Source organism: Schistocerca gregaria, chromosome 4, assembly GCF_023897955.1.
Source record: "Schistocerca gregaria isolate iqSchGreg1 chromosome 4, iqSchGreg1.2, whole genome shotgun sequence".
Classification (NCBI taxonomy): Eukaryota; Metazoa; Arthropoda; class Insecta; order Orthoptera; family Acrididae; genus Schistocerca; species Schistocerca gregaria.
Genome location: NC_064923.1, coordinates 743,801,207 through 743,820,524, shown reverse-complemented (window position 1 = coordinate 743,820,524; position 19,318 = coordinate 743,801,207). Strand labels below are relative to the sequence as shown.

At 44.2% G+C, this 19,318-nt stretch overlaps 1 protein-coding gene and 1 non-coding gene across 3 annotated transcripts in view; one reads left to right on the top strand and one right to left on the bottom strand.

The window, feature by feature from the left end:
- LOC126365962 (alpha-tocopherol transfer protein-like) overlaps window positions 1-19,318 on the bottom strand; it is a 104,614-nt gene that overhangs the window by 31,288 nt on the left and 54,008 nt on the right. For both annotated transcript variants that reach the window (XM_050008757.1, XM_050008758.1), the window contains exon 4: window positions 3,360-3,609. In XM_050008757.1, the coding sequence (XP_049864714.1) occupies window positions 3,360-3,609 (250 nt within the window). The remainder of the gene's footprint in view (window positions 1-3,359; window positions 3,610-19,318) is intronic.
- Window positions 18,011-18,085, top strand: Trnas-cga (transfer RNA serine (anticodon CGA)). The gene has a single exon. It is a non-coding gene; the product is annotated as a tRNA-Ser (tRNA).

Here is a 19,318-nt window from a genome sequence, read left to right as displayed (position 1 = left end):
GTAATCGAATTCCAACGGATTTCTTTTGGAACTCATGTGGATCATCTGACACTTTTCGTTATTTAGCGTCAACTGCCACCTGACACACCATACAGCAATCTTTTCTAAATCGCTTTGCAGCTGATACTGGTCTTCGGATGACCTTACTAGACGGTAAATTACAGCATCATCTGCGAACAGTCTAAGAGAACTGCTCAGATTGTCACCCAGGTCATTTATATAGATCAGGAACAGTAGAGGTCCCAGGACGCTTCCCTGGGGAACACCTGATACCACTTCAGTTTTACTCGATGATTTGCCGTCTATTACTACGAACTGCGACCTTCCTGACAGGAAATCACGAATCCAGTCGCACAACTGAGACGATACCCCATAGCTCCGCAGCTTGATTAGAAGTCACTTGTGAGGAACGGTGTCAAAAGCTTTCCGGAAATCTAGAAATACGGAATCAACTTGAGATCTCCTGTCGATAGCGGCCATTACTTCGTGCGAATATAGAGCTAGCTGCGTTGCACAAGAGCGATGTTTTCTGAAGCCATGCTGATTACGTGTCAATAGATCGTTCCCTTCGAGGTGATTCATAATGTTTGAATACAGTATATGCTCCAAAACCCTACTGCAAACCGACGTCAATGATATAGGTCTGTAGTTAAATGGATTACTCCTACTACCCTTCTTGAACACTGGTGCGACCTGCGCAATTTTCCAATCTGTAGGTACAGATCTATCGGTGAGCGAGCGGTTGTATATGAGTGCTAAGTAGGGAGCTATAGTATGAGCGTAATCTGAAAGGAACCTAATCGGTATACAATCTGGACCTGAAGACTTGCCCGTATCAAGCGATTTGAGTTGCTTCGCAACCCCTAAGGTATCTACTTCTAAGAAACTCATGCTAGCAGATGTTCGTGTTTCAAATTCTGGAATATTCCATTCGTCTTCCCTGGTGAAGGAATTTCGGAAAACTGCATTCAATAACTCCGCTTTAGCGGCACAGTCGTCGATAACAGTACCATCGGCACTGCGCAGCGAAGGTATTGACTGCGTCTTGCCGCTTGTGTACTTTACATACGACCAGAATTTCTTCGGATACAAAGAAGCTTTAGTTGGAGTGACTTGAAAAACTTACGATTTAGAGTACAGGTAAATTCTGTAGAGGTAAAATTACATTTTAAGTTATGTGGCCGTGCGGTTCTAGGCGCTTCAGTCTGGAACCGCGCGACCGCTACGATTGCAGGTTCGAATCCTGCCTCGGGCATGGATGTGTGTGATGTCCTTAGATTAGTTAGGTTTAAGTAGTTCTAAGTTCTAGGGGACTGATGACCACTGATGCTAAGTCCCATAGTGCTCAGAGCAATTTGAACATTTGAACATTTTAAGTAAACAACTATTTCGAAAATCTGCATAGCGATATGGCGCGCTTCGCTATCCTGTGGTCTTGTTTAGAGCGCGAACTATAATCGATTATAGTTCGCTCTTCCCCGGTGCGGATGGCGCTCAGGTGGTGAGTGCTATTACGTCGCTGGTGTGTGTTTGCGGAGGCCGGCGGAAAGCGATAGGGTAGTTGGGTTTCCGGGTACTGCACGGAACGTTAAGTTCGCTCTGCCTGACCTGCTGGTGTCTAGCGCTAAGGTTGTTGTGCCTCGCAATATGAGCAGAGTGGTCTGGGGCGGAGGCGACTCGCCGCTGTGCTGGCCATGCGGTGGTGATTAATTGGAGTCGGCGTACTTGTTCTGCCTGCCTGTCTGATGTTGAGGTCCGGTGGGGTCCTGTGATACTCTGGCCCGGAGACAACTAGTTGCTGACTTTCGGAGTCGTTTGCCAGGTAAGGGTGCGGGCCCGGTTGGCTCGTCAGATTTTCCACTGGAAGCTCCAGCAGCGGTTTCTGAACTTCATTCTGATGTGGGACGGCGTTGTTGGAAGTTTTTGCTGTGTGTGTGTGTGTGTGTGTGTGTGTGTGTGTCACGTTACGATATTTATTGGCACTAATTTATTTGCTGAACTGGAGTATCTTTTGGTTATCCCGCTGAGTCGGTCGTTGCCCTCCCGATCTGCTCAGTTTTACCTTTGGTGGTGCCTGTTTGTTCCTTTTTGAAGGTATTCACGTAGGTGGTTCCTGTTACCTGCCCAGATTTGCGTTCGTGTATGATATATTTGGTATTTGATGTGTTAGGTAAAGTCTGCCTAAGAAAGGCGGGTTTGGACGGTATATGCATATTGAATTACTTCTGCTTGGTAAATGTGGTCTTCTGGGACCTGGACAACACGATCTCGTCAATTTGGTTTGTGTAACAGCATTTAGTGGTATGTTCTGTATTTTTATCTCACTGTGTTATTATTAAGTTGGTGGAATAGTCGGGTTTGGTGTCGTTAAGGCACTTCTAAGACTTTGGTTTGACTATTCATGTGCGCTGGGCTTTTGTTGTTTTGTTTTAAGAAGCGAGAATTGTTTTTTGACACTTGTGTGTGTTGGCTTCCGGCACTTGTTAAGAGCGTCCGAGTTAACGGCGCCGTGGTTATCATGTGCTGTCGGTATGTTATATTGTTATCTGATTTTTAAATTTTATCTTGTGTTGATATTATCTGTCGTGTGTTGCAGAACATAACCAAGCTGCGTAAGTGATGGGCAGTTGTGGGAGGCATGTCGGGGGGCTTTCAGTGGTTTATTTCGGGGACCGTTTCTAGTGGGAAGGCTCGGAAGTGTGAGATCGCTCGTCTGTGATTGCGTTGGGAGTTGCCCTTGCCCTTTGGTTGTATCAAATTATTATTTTGTTATTATATTTATTGGTTGTGTTTTGCGCTTCTTTGATTTTAAAGTTTTTTATGTAAATGATTTTAAGTCTTTTAAAGCACCATTGTAATTTGTTCTTGCAGAAGAAATTTCTCTTACTCTGTGGTGTCAAGTTCCATTACTATTATTTTTCTTTAGTTTATTACTGCTCTTAATGTTTTCCGATTTTGTGGTACCAAATGTCATTATCATTCTTAAAAGATTTTGAAAATGATCTTAAATTGTATTGCCAAGTTAACTTATTATTGGATTTTGTAAAAGGTTCTTTGATTTAATGTGGCAAGCCGCCGTTATTGTTTTTAAAGTTCATTCTTTTAACCATTTGTTAAGTTCTGTAAGTTATTTGAATTTGTTGTTATTTAAAAGAGTTTAGTATTAGCAATTTAATAAATTGTGTACAGTGTCTGCTGTTTGGATATTATTGGGGGGAAATCCTTGGATAGTTGTTCTATAAGAACACACATTTCATATAGTACTGATCATGTTTGCGTGTGCGTGATGGTTAGTGCAATGTGAATGAAGGAAGCCACAGATAGCTCGAGCGACATTGCGACCACGATACAGCGCTTACCCTGTACAGAGTCTCAGCAATGCGCAGGTTGTTGAGACCTATCTTGGGGAGGTGCGCTGCCGTGACATTCTTGAAGTCGAGGACGAGGATGGCTCCGACAAAGTAGTCCAGCAGGCGTGCGATCTCCATCCACATCAGGCCCGCCCTCATCAGTTTGGGCACGTCCAGCTTCTCCGGGTCTGGATTCAGGTCCACCAGAACGGCGACCCGGTACCCGTCTGGTGTCAGTCGTGGCATCCCCATTATTTTCCTGTGCGCAAACGGTCATCAGGTAAGTCCTTCTGTGATATTTCCGTGGTTAAATAGACGCGAATAGTGTGATAAACTAATAGCAGACATTAGAAGTTAGGTCTGAGGGCTCGATATCATGAAACTAACTTGGTCAGGTTACTAAATCAAGAAAATACATTTCAGCTAAACATCACGCTAAGCAGGTAAGCACATAAATAAATAGGCACTGGAAGAGTGTAATTAATTAGACCTACTGTTAATGTAAGTCACAATAAATTCTTGAATTAAATATTTCCACATTAAAAATATTCTCAAGTTCCATTTTATGAAGGATATAATGTTGATACATTACAAATATAATCGATGAGACTGATGGACAAATACTGCTTTTATTACGAGTGACTCATGCCTACAAGAGGTTGTGTACAACAACAATTTGCGACGAAAGTTTAAATATTTACCAATGAGAAATAAACTTGTATAGGCATACTAGCTGACGAATCCGGCATTTCCCGGATCTTCATTTAGGTAGTTTTCTACACTCCTGGAAATGGAAAAAAGAACACATTGACACCAGTGTGTCAGACCCACCATACTTGCTCCGGACACTGCGAGAGGGCTGTACAAGCAATGATCACACGCACGGCACAGCGGACACACCAGGAACCGCGGTGTTGGCCGTCGAATGGTGCTAGCTGCGCAGCATTTGTGCACCGCCGCCGTCAGAGTCAGCCAGTTTGCCGTGGCATACGGAGCTCCATCGCAGTCTTTAACACTGGTAGCATGCCGCGACAGCGTGGACGTGAACCGTATGTGCAGTTGACCGACTTTGAGCGAGGGCGTATAGTGGGCATGCGGGAGGCCGGGTGGACGTACCGCCGAATTGCTCAAAACGTGAGGCGTGAGGTCTCCACAGTACATCGATGTTGTCGCCAGTGGTCGGCGGAAGGTGCACGTGCCCGTCGACCTGGGACCGGACCGCAGCGACGCACGGATGCACGCCAAGACCGTAGGGGACCGCACCGCCACTTCCCAGCAAATTAGGGACACTGTTGCTCCTGGAGTATCGGCGAGGACCATTCGCAACCGTCTCCATTTCCCGGATATTCATTTATGTAGTTTTCTATTAGAAACGAAAACAGAAATGAACTGTGTATGTAGTGCAATATCCCAGACAGTTTGTGTACGCTAGGAGCAGCTGCGTCGCGTGTCAACAACAGGAGCAGCTGCGTCGCGTGTCAACAACACGATTTTGTAAACGTCTCTATAGCAATGCCTCAGCATACCTCTATAGACATCGACTGTTCTCGCTTGCAGCTGCCAAAAGCGCTGCCTGGTGTAAGAGATTTCCGTAAGCTTGAAAGGTATGTGCTGAGATTCGATCAGGATAGAGCCAGTGAAAAATGTCGATAGTTCCCAACCGCAAGGTTGGACGAGTAGTACATCTTCGAGTAGTAAGACCTTTGACAGCTAACAGAGCTAGGTGCACGCGGTAAAAGTTTGAGTAGTGGTGAGTAGATGCGCAGAGACAGAAGACGTGTTTCGAGTCGGAGCTAGATGCCTGCAGGAGGTAGCTGGGTCGTGACAGCATCAAAGTAAGAATTGCCGCTACGCACATAATAAGCTATATATTGAGCGAAACTCGGCACATACCTGGGGAAACTAGAAAGAATAATTAATAAAATAGGTTTTCTTTGGTTAAATGATGTCTAAAAGCTAGATAGAAATCCTATTGTTGATGCAATAAGCGTTTTGTGAAAATCCATGCTGTAGAAGTTTAGTTTTAGTTTTTCACATGTGCCTTAATAGTTTGAACAATAAATATTTTTAGATAAAATTAGAGTTTCATCTCACACCTTATGTCGTTCTCTGCATCCTGTGCTTGCATTGAACCAAAATGTACATTAAAGTTCCCAAGAGTAAAGCTAATAATTTCATTTATCAGAGTAAAATAATCTATATGCCATTGCACAGTTGGCAAATTATTCAGAGTTTTTATTAAGTAGCAAACAGGGCCAAAATGAGTAAAGTTATCTAGAACGACAATTTTATGCCATTGCACTACGGCATGAGTTGAATATATGTTTTATTATCGGCTAAATGGGAAGGAGTGCACGAGCTAAGTCCACAGACGCAGTCAGATGCAGGTTGGTGACTTTCATTTATTTTTACCACTAAACTTTCATGCAGTCAGATGTGTATTTTGAGCATTAATTTTCTAACAATATTTTCATGCAGTCATATAAAGTTCAGTTCAGTTAAATACGCAGTCAGATGCAAGTTTTATTAAAGACTAAAGCAGTCACATGCAGTTAAGTGTAGTTTAAACAGAATTTTTATTAACAACACTTTCAAGCTGACTTGGTTGTAGGAGTGTCTTAATAGTAAAGAGTAAATGTATGAAAACTTCATGCATGTTGCGAAATTTTTTCACACCTCTCGGTGCTTATGACGGCGTGTCTCTTGAACTATATGCCGTAGAATGATAAATTTGTATAAGTACATTCAGAAGCGTATATGGTTACTGTCTGAGAAATATGTTGCGGATAGAGTTAGTAGCAAAGATGTAATAAATTTAAAAATGATGTATGATGAGGCTGTCTTTCAGGCATATCAGTATTTATGACGTCATATCTCCTGATCTGTATGTCATACAATGTTATAATTTTGTAAGTACATCCAGTGACATATAAGGGTATTGTCCGCTAAACTTATTGCGAATACACTACTGGCTATTAAAATTGGTACACCAAGAAGGAATACAGATGATAAACGGGTATTCAATGGATAAATATATTATACTAGAACTGACATATGATTACATTTTCGCGCAAATTGGATGCATAGATCTTGAGGAATCAGTACCCAGAACAACCACCTCTAGCCGTAATAACGGCCTTGATACGCCTGGGCATTGAGTCAAACAGAGCTTGGATGGCGTGTACAGGTACAGCTGCCCATGCAGCTTCAACACCATACCATAGTTCATCAAGAGTAGTGACTGGCTTATTGTGACGAGCCAGCTGCTTGACCAGACGTTTTCAATTAGTGAGAGATCTGGACAATGTGCTGGCCAGGGCAGCAGTCGAACATTTTTTGTATGCAGAAAGGCCCGTACGGGACCTGCAACATGCAGTCGTGCATTATCCTGCTGAAATGTAGGGTTTCGCAGGGATCGAATGAAGGGTAGAGCCATGGGTCGTAACACATCTGAAATGTAACGTGCCGTCAATGTGAACAAGAGGTGACCGAGACGTGTAACCACCGACACCCGATACCATCACGCCGGGTGATACGCCATTATGGCTATTACAAATACACGCTTCCAACGTGCGTTCACCGCGGTGTCGCCAAACACGGATGCGACCATCATGATGCTGTAAAAAGAACCTGGATTCATCCGAAAAAATGACGTTTTGCTATTCTTGGGATCCAGCACGGCGTTCCTTGTTACCCTCCTGAACCCACCGATTCCATATTCTGCTAACAGTCACTGGATCTCGACCAACGTGATCAGCAATGTCGCGATACGATAAACCGCAATCGCGATAGGGTACAAACCGACCTTTGTCAAAGTCGGAAACGTGATGGTACGCATTGCTCCTCCTTACACGAGGCATCACAACAACGTTTGATCAGCCAATGCCGGTCAATTGCTGTTTGTGTATGACAAATCTGGTGGAAACTTTCCTCATGTCAGCACGTTGTAAGTATCGCCACCGGCGCCAACCTTGTGTGAATGCTCTGAAAAGCTAATAATTTGCATATCACAGCATCTTCTTCCTGTCGGTTAAATTTCGCATCTGTAGCTCATCTCCGTGGAGTACCAATTTTAATGGGCAGAAGTGTAGATTTTGTAGCACAGAAGTAATAAATTTAAACATCATGCGTAATGCGACAATTTTTCACTTGTCTCATTGTTTATGACGTCATATCTCCCGAACTATATGATAGGTAGGTGAATCTTACCTCCGCAGATATTGTTACCAGACAGCAAGGGATATGTGCACCAAGTGTGGTTGAAATCAGTTTAGTGATTTAGGAGATGTGGAAAACACGCACACATTTTATAACATGTACGCATTTACTTTTATCAACTATTAAATGAAATCATCATCTAATATAAGTACAAAGAATACAAGAGACATGGAAATTCTTTTGAAGTAATTTATTTCATAATCCGATTCTTTTTGGGAAAAGAGCGAGCTAGGACTAGTGCCGCAATAAACGTTTTTGGCGTTTACGTTATTCCAAAAGAAGCATAATACATCCTTTACTAAAAGAAACTATGACCAAAGTGGTTATCTTCAGTGCTGTGGTGTACAAATTAAACTCGGACTCTGGTATCAAGTTATCAATAACCAAAACTGAGAAGCGATCACAATAACTGAAGCGGCTTCAGGAGATACCTGTAATCTACACGTTTGGGAGAACAGAGAGGTCAGAGACAAACGTCCTAGAGAGAATTTGATTTTATGTAGATTGGTACGTTTTCTACAGGAAGCTGAATTTCTGTTTAGAGGATACGTTGCATTAGTTGCTTTTGGAATAAATACATTTTAAGTAATACCAGCCTTCTATTGGAATTGTTGAATATGGAAACGTATTACAGGTACAGGGAATATATAATTGGGTTGCGATCGCTACTTACGTAATGAAACACGTAACACCATTTTCACTGAACAAAACAGTACCAGTAATTATTCGAAATAACGTACCACACTTCAAAGAGGTTGGCTTCACAAAACGAAAACTCAACTTTGGTAATAACTTCCTGAGAACGTGTCTATTGATTGCACAACAGGTACAGTAACAAAAACTGCAATGTGTAGTTGCTTCAGTAGCAGTTAATTTGCCTCTCTTGGAAATGATACGTAACACACAGCTGTATCCATTAAATACTTGTTTCCATGTAACAGCTTGAAACCCATAGAAGCTGCTGAATTCTTTGTACCAACAACCAACCGCTATCCGAAAGATGCCTTACTTGTCTATTTCACCGTTCCAGCACTAGCCCTTTTCATTACTTGCAGAACTTGAGCCAAAATATTCCATCACGATGATGCATAGCTGCTATATAAACATCTGTACGAAAAGTAGGAGTATACACAGTTTACTAAGGCTTACTCCGCCTTCTCACAGAGCGTTCACATAAGCAACTTTTCCCCAAGATTTACAAGAAAAGAGTAATGAAAAGGAGGGATTGTATCGCGTCCTTTGTCCAGCGGTAAAACCCGTAAGTGATGTGATATTTCTTTGCAGCTATTACTCTCTCTTTTATTTCATATATGTTTTGACAACGACATTTACTGATCTGTTTTATATACAACATAATTTAGGTGCTAAGCAGCTTAATCGTTAATAACTATCATATATACCAGAATTCAGAATGCCGTTGATTCATTCAAATCTTTGGAGCTAGATTGTTGCACCTTGCAGTAACACATTCGTGTGTGTGAGTTTTTACTTCGTTAACTCGGACTACTGCCGCTAAATGTGTCAGGCTTGCACACAACTAATAGCCATACTGGCGTCTCCCTTACGTCAGAATGCCCGTGCTGTTGACACATGTTGCCAATACATAAAACGAAATTGGGTTCTGACAAATGATACTGATTGTGATACGTATATTATTACATACTTTAGAAAATGAAACTCTCTCGTTTTCAGAATAAGCACACAGTGACCAGATAAAATAGGACAGGTAATACCAGACATGTTCAGGAAGTAAGTGTACTGTGACGATAATGGACTGTCATGTTTTTTTGTTTTTTGAGGGTTGGCAACACTGAATGGTAAAGGGGAGGGAGGGTAATCCCCTGACCCAGGAGAATGGCAGTATATAAACTCACTTTGTAGTGTCCAGTTGCGTGAAAAATGCCGGTCAAAAATGCCGCGAAGTATGACCCACGCACTATGAGCTGTTTCCTACTTGCAGAAGGATTAACACCTACCGAAATTTTTTCGCGAATCAAAATGGTTTACGGCGAAGGTGTTCTGAACAGATCAAGTTGGTTCAATTGGAGTAGGGAGTTTATTGGAGGCGGGACATATGTCCGTGTGGTGTGCATACTGTAAGACCTTCAGTACACACACCATCAGATTATATGACTTGTCGCTGTAACGAAGTAGGCGAGTGTCAGCAATATGTCTCGTGGTCTTATCGTGGCGTGTTTATCTTCTGCCGTTAGGTCAGACGATAGAAATGCCACTTGCATGCTTAGAGTAGCAGATTCACGGTGACCAACTTTAAACAGAACTTGATTAATTTTCACACACATTTATTAAAATAAAAATTACTTAACTTGGTTCTGGATGCTATTTACAATTGACAATCTGAAGTTCCTTTGGTATTGGTACGTTAATCTTATTCTAACATATATCTCTGATACTTGACAAGTGTGTCTATACATTTGTCTTCATGGCTATGTACAGGAATATGGTAATCTTATTAGACACAGACTGAAACTTGACTGTAGACTGGTACAGACAAATCTAGAACTCGTACAGACTGGTACAGACTAATGCAGACTGGTACCGACTGGTGCAGATAAATGCAGACTGACTAATCGGAGGTCTGTACACTCATTATAATACCTCGTGCATTCAGGTATCACTGCGTGAGTGTGATCCGCGAGGAGAAAAGGTTCTACGTTAGCAGCAATCTCATTGGTTGTGTTACATATTAATACGCGCATCGGCGGAAGCAGAATTTGGTCCATCTCTATGGCAGCGCCATCTCGTAGTGCGGAGATGGACGAGTGCTGCTCCTGTGCTTTTGTGCTTAGCGGGGGGCGCTCTAGTTGGAAAGTTGTGTACGCGCTGACTACGCTGAACTATGTACACAACAGTCCGAGACAGAGTGGAGTGGAAGACCTTCCGTTTTAGCTGAACATTTGATTCAAAAAAATCGAGGAAGCTGTTCGTGAAGACAACCGATTGACAGTGGATGAAATTTCTACAATGTTTCCATGACTCTTCAAAGCTCTCTTGTACGAGACATTCACACAAACGCTGGAATATCAGAAGATGGGTCCCAAAACAGCTGACAGAGCAGCACAAGAAAATTCAGGGCAATAGTGCCCACATGTTTCTTGAGCGACTTGAATTACAAGACGAGGATTTTCTGAGCTCTAGTGTGAACATGGGTGGCTCATTACATGCCTGCGACAAAAAGACAGTGATCACAGTGGCGTCACACCAAGTCCCGTGCCAAAAAATTCAGAACCTCGGTTTCTGTCAAGAAGATCATGGTCTCAGTGTTTTGGGACCAAAAAAGGCATTATTTTTGGTCGAATTTCTGCCTTTGGGGAGGCCATCAATGTACAACGATTTGTGAGACCCTAAGAAATCTTAAATGGGGCATTCAAAACAAAAAGAGGGGAACGCTGATGAGAGAAGTATGCCCCCCTTCCAAAAGATTCAAAACCACAATTTCGGGCAAAAAACCATATCCTCAGTGATTTTGGAACGAAAAGCATCATTTTGCCAGAATTTTTGCCTTAAGCGGGAGGCCATCAATGCAGAAAGTTACTGTAAGACCATACATAACAGAACTCAAAGGGACCCATGAAAACAAAGTAAGGGGGATGCTGACAACAGGAGTTGATTGTTGCACGACAATTCCAGTCGTCACACAGCCTTAGCTACCAAGACGCCCTTGGAGTCATTTAGTTGGGAAGTTTTTAATCACCTCCTTAGTCTTATCATTGGGCGCCTTCGGATTATCTTCTTTCCCTCGCCCTGAAGGCGTACACGAGTGGAATTAAATTTTCACCAAAGGAGCAGGTACAGACAGAGGATCTGAAGTAGAGGAAGAACTTAAATGTCAGTAATATCGAAGTGAGAGATCTTGCGACCGTAAGTGTCAACTTATTGAAAATCCTGAAGTGGGTGAGTGGTTCCGAAAATACAACTGTGACACTGCTGGCAGAGACATCGACAGGAAGCTATGGGTCAAACGGAGGAGAGTTCGCACTGGGCATCGTCGATGCGCAGACTCACGTTACAAATGGGGTGCTAAAGAGTCTCCAGTTTGTGAATCGGGGACTCAGAAACCGGCAATCAAGCACATCACGTACGAATGCCCCTTGTGTTCCCATCGGGACATTTGGAGCGACGATATTGCTCTTTAATGGATTAGGAACTTAGATATTGACATTTAGTTAGGTTTACATGTAATTTTTTCTTTCTGTATTCTTCTTATATACATGTGTTAATGTTACATACCGTTTTTATATACTGCATGTGGGACATACGAATAAATAAAAAAAGCTACCTATTGTTTCAGGCTTGTCAACACCTTAGTTAACATACCTCTCCACTGAATATATGGCTCCACGCTCGTGAGTCGCATAAATGTACTCCCTTTTGAAAATGAAAGAAAGTTTATTAACTGTGATAGAGGAATCTGACTCATTAGCTATCGTCCTCCGTTACCTTCTATAGATTACTATTAAAATACACACACGGGAAGGCCTACCCACGCGAAGATGGTTCTAGAAACATCGAGGTGTTCTTTGCTTTCCCGCTCAAACTCCGCACCCTCAAACTTCCGGCTGCGTTATTCTCGCGCCTTCTCGCTCAAGGCAACTCACCGCTTTCTATACGTAATGTCTAAACGCTCGCCTGCCTAGTGTCGTGTCTTGTGTTCCATCTTTTGTTAACTGGAGTACAAAGTGAACAATTTATTCAAGTCACCTTATCGGTGGCATGAAATCATTCTCTTTCAATTTGGGTGAACCCTTTGTGTTCTTACTATTATTAACAAATGCAAGTAAAAACTATGGAGGATACTTTTATTCATCACTGCGTAACATAGTTGCCATGTTGCAAGAGAGAGCCCAGACATACTATCACTATCACAAGGTCGAACCTTCTAAATCCTATCCTCAGTCCTACCACTCTCAAAAGTGCCTTCGCTGCAATGATCAGCAAAGCACAGATTGTAAAAACCCACCCATTTGTCCACTCTACAAAGACTCCCATTTTCTTAAACAGTGCCCCAATCTTGATTTCCCTGCTACTTGCAACACCTGTAATAACTCCCACCCCACCTATTCTGCAAATGCCAAAGCCAACCCTCAACCAGCCAGACCTGAATTCACTGTCCAAATTCGTCCTACTGATACACCTGTTCACCCCAACAACTCCCTCTGCCTGACTCCTCACTTCTGAAGGATGGCTAAACATGTGAAAATCGACCAGCAGAACATTCATCCATTCCAATGTCCACACATCCACCAACAAATCTGCCCACTCCAGCTTCCATCTCAACACCCAAACCACCTACTCCCAAGTCCATTTCACCCTCACCCACCTCAACACCCTAGCCTAAACCCCCTCTGCTCCTCACTAGCATACTCCACTCTTATCTCTATAATGGCACAACAGCACTACAACATTCTGTCAGCACTACAACATGATGTGATTCAATATTCGCTCCCTACCCATCATAAGCGCCTTTCAATACATACACTGTCGCAACACAACACCCAACCCTATCACACCACCTGAACCTCTCCTTATATACCCTCCACAATACAGATAATCCCATTTCTGTTGCAAGAGGCAGAGTTGCAATTGGTCTGCACAGGAACACTCCTGCTCAGCCACTGAACATCTTGTCCTTACCATTTTCTTCAAAACTCTAACCATTACCAACATCACAATTTAATCTGACATCATCATCCCCTCCCCTACGCCTTCCTCACCCATATTCACCACACATTTTCCACCTCTATTATTGCTGCTGACCACAACATCTGTAGTAGATCCCCTCCACAACTCCAGTGGTGGCAGCAGTTTCCATAGTTCTGGAAGGTGACATGGTCCCCATCCCTCACCATACTTGTCAGGAAAGCAACACTGACCCATATGATGTCCAAGCATCTCCCAATCGGCTTCGATACCTCAATCCAATTGGAAGTGAGTACCTAATTGTTCTCCACGTTATCTCCTACACACTACCTCATCCCCATATACCCCATCCCAATCTCCATCTAAGAGTTTTCCTTCTCACATGTCAACTGGAATGACTGCTGGGTATCCATAGAACCACAGATTAAAAGCCACCCCCTTACATTCCAACAACCTGATGATATCCCTCAAGCCATGTCCTTCCTGCAGCAGATGTTATCAGACGCTAATCTACACATATTCCTACCAAGACCATATGTGCTCATCGCCTCACTCACTCTTCACAAACCCTTCCCCTGCTCTGAGAGACTCATTGCTTGTACTACTCCTTCTTGTGGGCTCGTGACTGGGATATTCTCATGTGCCACCCTCAAATATGGGGACACATGATGAATTTATCAAACGCAAAATTGTCAAGAATGGCCCCATACATGCACCAGACTCTACACTACAACCCCAGTAACTCTTTCAAGTACTGGGAAGCATTACATCAACTCATTGATAATAACGCCATTCCTCAATGCCTGCTCCTCCACAACAACCATCTCTTTCCTGACAACTGGAGCAAAGCTGACCACTTCGCATCTTATCTGACTGTTTCTCAACTCTGGTGCCCTCATTTTGATTACCCTCTGTTTCCCAGCATCCATAAACGCGCGAGCACTGTTGCCCTACCCTGGGCTCCCATCTAGTACGTGTACAACATACAACAAACCGAATTAAATACACTTATCACAGCACATGACATAAGACAAGCACTCGACAAAAACTGCAACACCAGAAACAACTGCATTATCTACTCACACATCAAAGAATACGTAGTCTCCTTCATAGTCACCCTTGCAACTGTTTACACCATTATCCTTTACACAAGTTACAATACTATAGTCAACTATGGAAAACTCCAAATACACACGTTTTCTCAGCCTGCAAAAATAAAAAGGTCAGGTTACCTCCTCCTACCGCCACATTTGCCTCACCTCGTTCTTCAGCAGCGTTTCGAATTCATCATCTCCCAATGAATCCATCAACATCAGAACCAACGCGACCACCTTCCTGTTAACCACTGTGGCTTCCATCCAAATTTCTCCTCTGATAAACAGCTCCTGCACCTCTCCTACCTCCTATGCCACAAGCCCAATTCATGTAAATCAGCTGTTTTGCTTCCCTTAACCTAGAGAAAGCCTGTAGTTAAGTATGGCATTTTGGCCTCGTTTTCAAACTCCAAACATACACACTTTCAATTAAGTATGTCCACTTCATTACACTGTTCTTACCTAATCACAAATCCTTTATCAGTATTAATGATACCATTACTGTACCTTCCATCCCTCTGAGGGCATGGTCCAAGGTTCCATTTTCCGTTATGTCCTTTGTCTCCTCTACACTGCTGATATGTCCAAACCATCTCTTGTTTAGTACGCTAATGACACCGCTTTTCTCACCCACTACCCTACATCCAGAAATTTAACGACCCTTCCAAAGGCACCTCAATCAGTTTACCTCCTGGTGTAACCAGTGACACCTTGGGATCAACCAGGTAATTATAATAGGACCTGCTTCTTCCACCTCCATGACCTTTAGCTCACCATTTATGACTGTTCTATCTAGTTAATTAATACACTAAAATATCGGCCTAATCTTCAACTGGCAACCAAAGTTGAAGCGTCACCTACTAGTCATACAACAGAAAGCCCACAATAGACTGAAACTAGTACTAAGCTAAACTTGCGGATGACATCCATCCACTATTCTCCACACCTACAAAACCCTGATCTGGCCCATCCTCAGTTAAGCAAATGTTGCATGGATCTCTGCTCCACTAAACTTCTATAGGTCCCTCCAAGTCTTTGAATGTCATGCCCTTCATCTCACTTTCCAAATTCTCGAATGCCATGCACCTTGCCTCACTTTTCACATCCATTTACCTTCCTTCCCACATGTTCCTCTTATGTCATCAAATTCCCACCCCTCCTCATCCATCTTGAACTCCTCTACACCACCTACACTCCTGGAAATTGAAATAAGAACACCGTGAATTCATTGTCCCAGGAAGGGGAAACTTTATTGACACATTCCTGGGGTCAGATACATCACATGATCACACTGACAGAATCACAGGCACATAGACACAGGCAACAGAGCATGCACAATGTCGGCACTAGTACAGTGTATATCCACCTTTCGCAGCAATGCAGGCTGCTATTCTCCCATGGAGACGATCGTAGAGATGCTGGATGTAGTCCTGTGGAACGGCTTGCCATGCCATTTCCACCTGGCGCCTCAATTGGACCAGCGTTCGTGCTGGACGTGCAGACCGCGTGAGACGACGCTTCATCCAGTCCCAAGCATGCTCAATGGGGGACAGATCCGGAGATCTTGCTGGCCAGGGTAGTTGACTTACACCTTCTAGAGCACGTTGGGTGGCACGGGATACATGCGGACGTGCATTGTCCTGTTGGAACAGCAAGTTCCCTTGCCGATCTAGGAATGGTAGAACGATGGGTTCGATGACGGTTTGGATGTACCGTGCACTATTCAGTGTCCCCTCGACGATCACCAGAGGTGTACGGCCAGTGTAGGAGATCGCTCCCCACACCATGATGCCGGGTGTTGGCCCTGTGTGCCTCGGTCGTATGCAGTCCTGATTGTGGCGCTCACCTGCACGGCGCCAAACACGCATATGACCATCATTGGCACCAAGGCAGAAGCGACTCTCATCGCTGAAGACGACACGTCTCCATTCGTCCCTCTATTCACGCCTGTCGCGACACCACTGGAGGCGGGCTGCACGATGTTGGGGCGTGAGCGGAAGACGGCCTAACGGTATGCGGGACAGTAGCCCAGCTTCATGGAGACGGTTGCGAATGGTCCTCGCCGATACCCCAGGAGCAACAGTGTCCCTAATTTGCTAGGAAGTGGCGGTGCGGTCCCCTACGGCACTGCGTAGGATCCTACGGTCTTGGCGTGCATCCGTGCGTCGCTGCGGTCCGGTCCCAGGTCGACGGGCACGTGCACCTTCCGCCGACCACTGGTGACAACATCGATGTACTGTGGAGACCTCACGCCCCACGTGTTGAGCAATTCGGCGGTACGTCCACCCGGCCTCCCGCATGCCCACTATACGCCCTCGCTCAAAGTCCGTCAACTGCACATAAGGTTCAAGTCCACGCTGTCGCGGCATGCTGCCAGTGTTAAAGACTGCGATGGAGCTCCGTATGGCACGGCAAACTGGCTGACACTGACGGCGGCGGTGCACAAATGCTGCGCAGCTAGCGCCATTCGACGGCCAACACCGCGGTTCCTGGTGTGTCCGCTGTGCCGTGCGTGTGATCATTGCTTGTACAGCCCTCTCGCAGTGTCCGGAGCAAGTATGGTGGGTCTGACACACCGGTGTCAATGTGTTCCTTTTTCCATTTCCAGGAGTGTATATTATCCACCAACTAGAGCCCGATAACCCCAATGTCTCCCCTCTGATCACCAAACTTAGTACACTGCTGTGCCTTTACAAACATGTCCCACCACCTCTGCACCTACACACAATCCATTTCCTATCTTAACGCCACTTCAACCAGCTCCCTCTAGCAGATAATGGTATCTGCCTCAACATTTACGCCTCCTACCAACTTTAACTGTTCCCCTCCTGCCCACTCCACATCAGGCCTCCTTTCCTCTTATTATCATTACCTTTCCTTTCGTCAGCCTATGTCTTTCCCAACTCCTGTGTTCCCACTATCAATCCCAACATCTACCTTCACTTCCATAGTTTTCTTCCCTAACAGATCCCTATCTTTTGTACTCGCAACACTTAACCCTTTGGAATACATTCTCTCCTCGCAAGATGGTTCTCTCCCATTTCCAGTCATTCTGATCGTTACTGAAAGTGCAGTGCTTCACTGTTTTTACTGAGAAGAATTTCACCATCCTGCGATTTATTTTTAATATGTATATATTTTCGTTTTTTAGCTGTTAATCTTTGACTTTTAATTTACAAAAGACGAACAGCTCTAATGCTTGTTTTCTCCTCTTTGTTGTGTGTTACGAAATGCTCTTGGCTGAAGAGTAGGCTATTGTACGAAACTTCCTGGCAGATTAAAACTGTGTGCCCGAGGGAGACTCGAAATCGGGACCTTTGCCTTTCGCGGGCAAGTGCTCTACCAACTGAACTACCGAAGCACGACTCGCGCCCGGTACTCACAGCTTTACTTCTGCCAGTATCCGTCTCCTACCTTCTAAACTTTACAGAAGCTCTCCTGCGAAACTTGCAGAACTAGCATTCCTGAAAGAAAGGATATTGCGGAGACTTGGCTTAGCCACAGCCTGGGGGATGTTTCCAGAATGAGATTTTCACTCTGCAGCGGAGTGTGCGCTGATATGAAACTTCCTGGCAGATTAAAACTGTGTGCTAGTTCTGCAAGTTTCGCAGGAGAGCTTCTGTAAAGTTTGGAAGGTAGGAGACGGATACTGGCAGAAGTAAAGCTGTGAGTACCGGGCATGAGTCGTGCTTCGGTAGCTCAGTTGGTAGAGCACTTGCCCGCGAAAGGCAAAGGTCCCGAGTTCGAGTCTCGGTCGGGCACACAGTTTTAATCTGCCAGGAAGTTTCATATCAGCGCACACTCCGCTGCAGAGTGAAAATCTCATTCAGGATATTGTACCACTGACAGCCGACTCCGCGCCCATATGGGACGAGGAGGAGGAAATAAGAATAATAACAAAGTACTATGTGGCACCGCAGAGTGCGTTAAATACCGTGTCCTTGCCTTCCTATGTTTTGCTTGTCTCTTTGTGAAGTAGTCCTGCTACACTCTCCTGTGACGTCGCCGGAGCATAGTCTTGACCACTTGTGTTATAATACCCAGAAGTTATGTTTCCGTTTACGGACTGATCTCTTGTATAATGCAGTTTCTCGGCATGCTGCAGTCGGAAACATATCTCGTGTTCTATATGACTCTGTTTAATAGTCTATCCAACATAAAACTGTCCACACCCACAAGCTATTCTCTATATCAGAATGTTGTGAGGCCTACATGTTAGTAAGAAATATTTTTTCGCGTGAAACTTATCATCTACATCTATGTATATAGTCGCAACTCCACTTATCAGTGCTATGACTGTCATTTCGACTCTAGTCTCTCTTAAGCTTACTCTGATGATTCTTGCGCGAGGTCTACGGCGGTGGGAATAGAACTATCGTAAAGCCTTCTCGGATATTGTTTCCCTAAATTTTCGAACAAGTGCAGTAAGACTAATATCACGTATCTTCTAAATACGCCATTTCATCTTGCATATCACCTCTCGTATGCTTTCGTAAGCGCTTTATCAACCGTTTGTAGTTCCCATCATGCGCTTCCGAATTCGTTCGCTGGCCGCGGTGGCCAAGCAGTTCTAGGCGCTTCAGTCAGGGTCCGCGCGACTGCTACGGTCGCAGGTTCGAATCATGCCTCGGGCATGGATGTGTGCGGTGTCCTTAGGTTAGTTAGGTTTAAGTAGTTCTAAGTTCTAGGGGACTGATGACCTCAAACCTTAAGTCCCTTAGTGCTCAGAGCCATTTGAATTCGTTTGATTCTCTTATTACGCTAGATGATAACGGCTCCAAACACCTGAACAGTGCTCCAGAACAGATGGTTCTAGTGCTCTGCACAGCTTTCCTTGGCAGGGCACTACACTCTCTCAGTATCTACTCTGTAAATTTTCCATTCTCTTTCCATGCTATTGATTCGACATGTTTTTTTCCATTTCATATCGGTCCGGAGTGCAAGCCCTGCATGGTTGTATGGCACACTGACGTTGTAAACGGATATAGCTGAGTT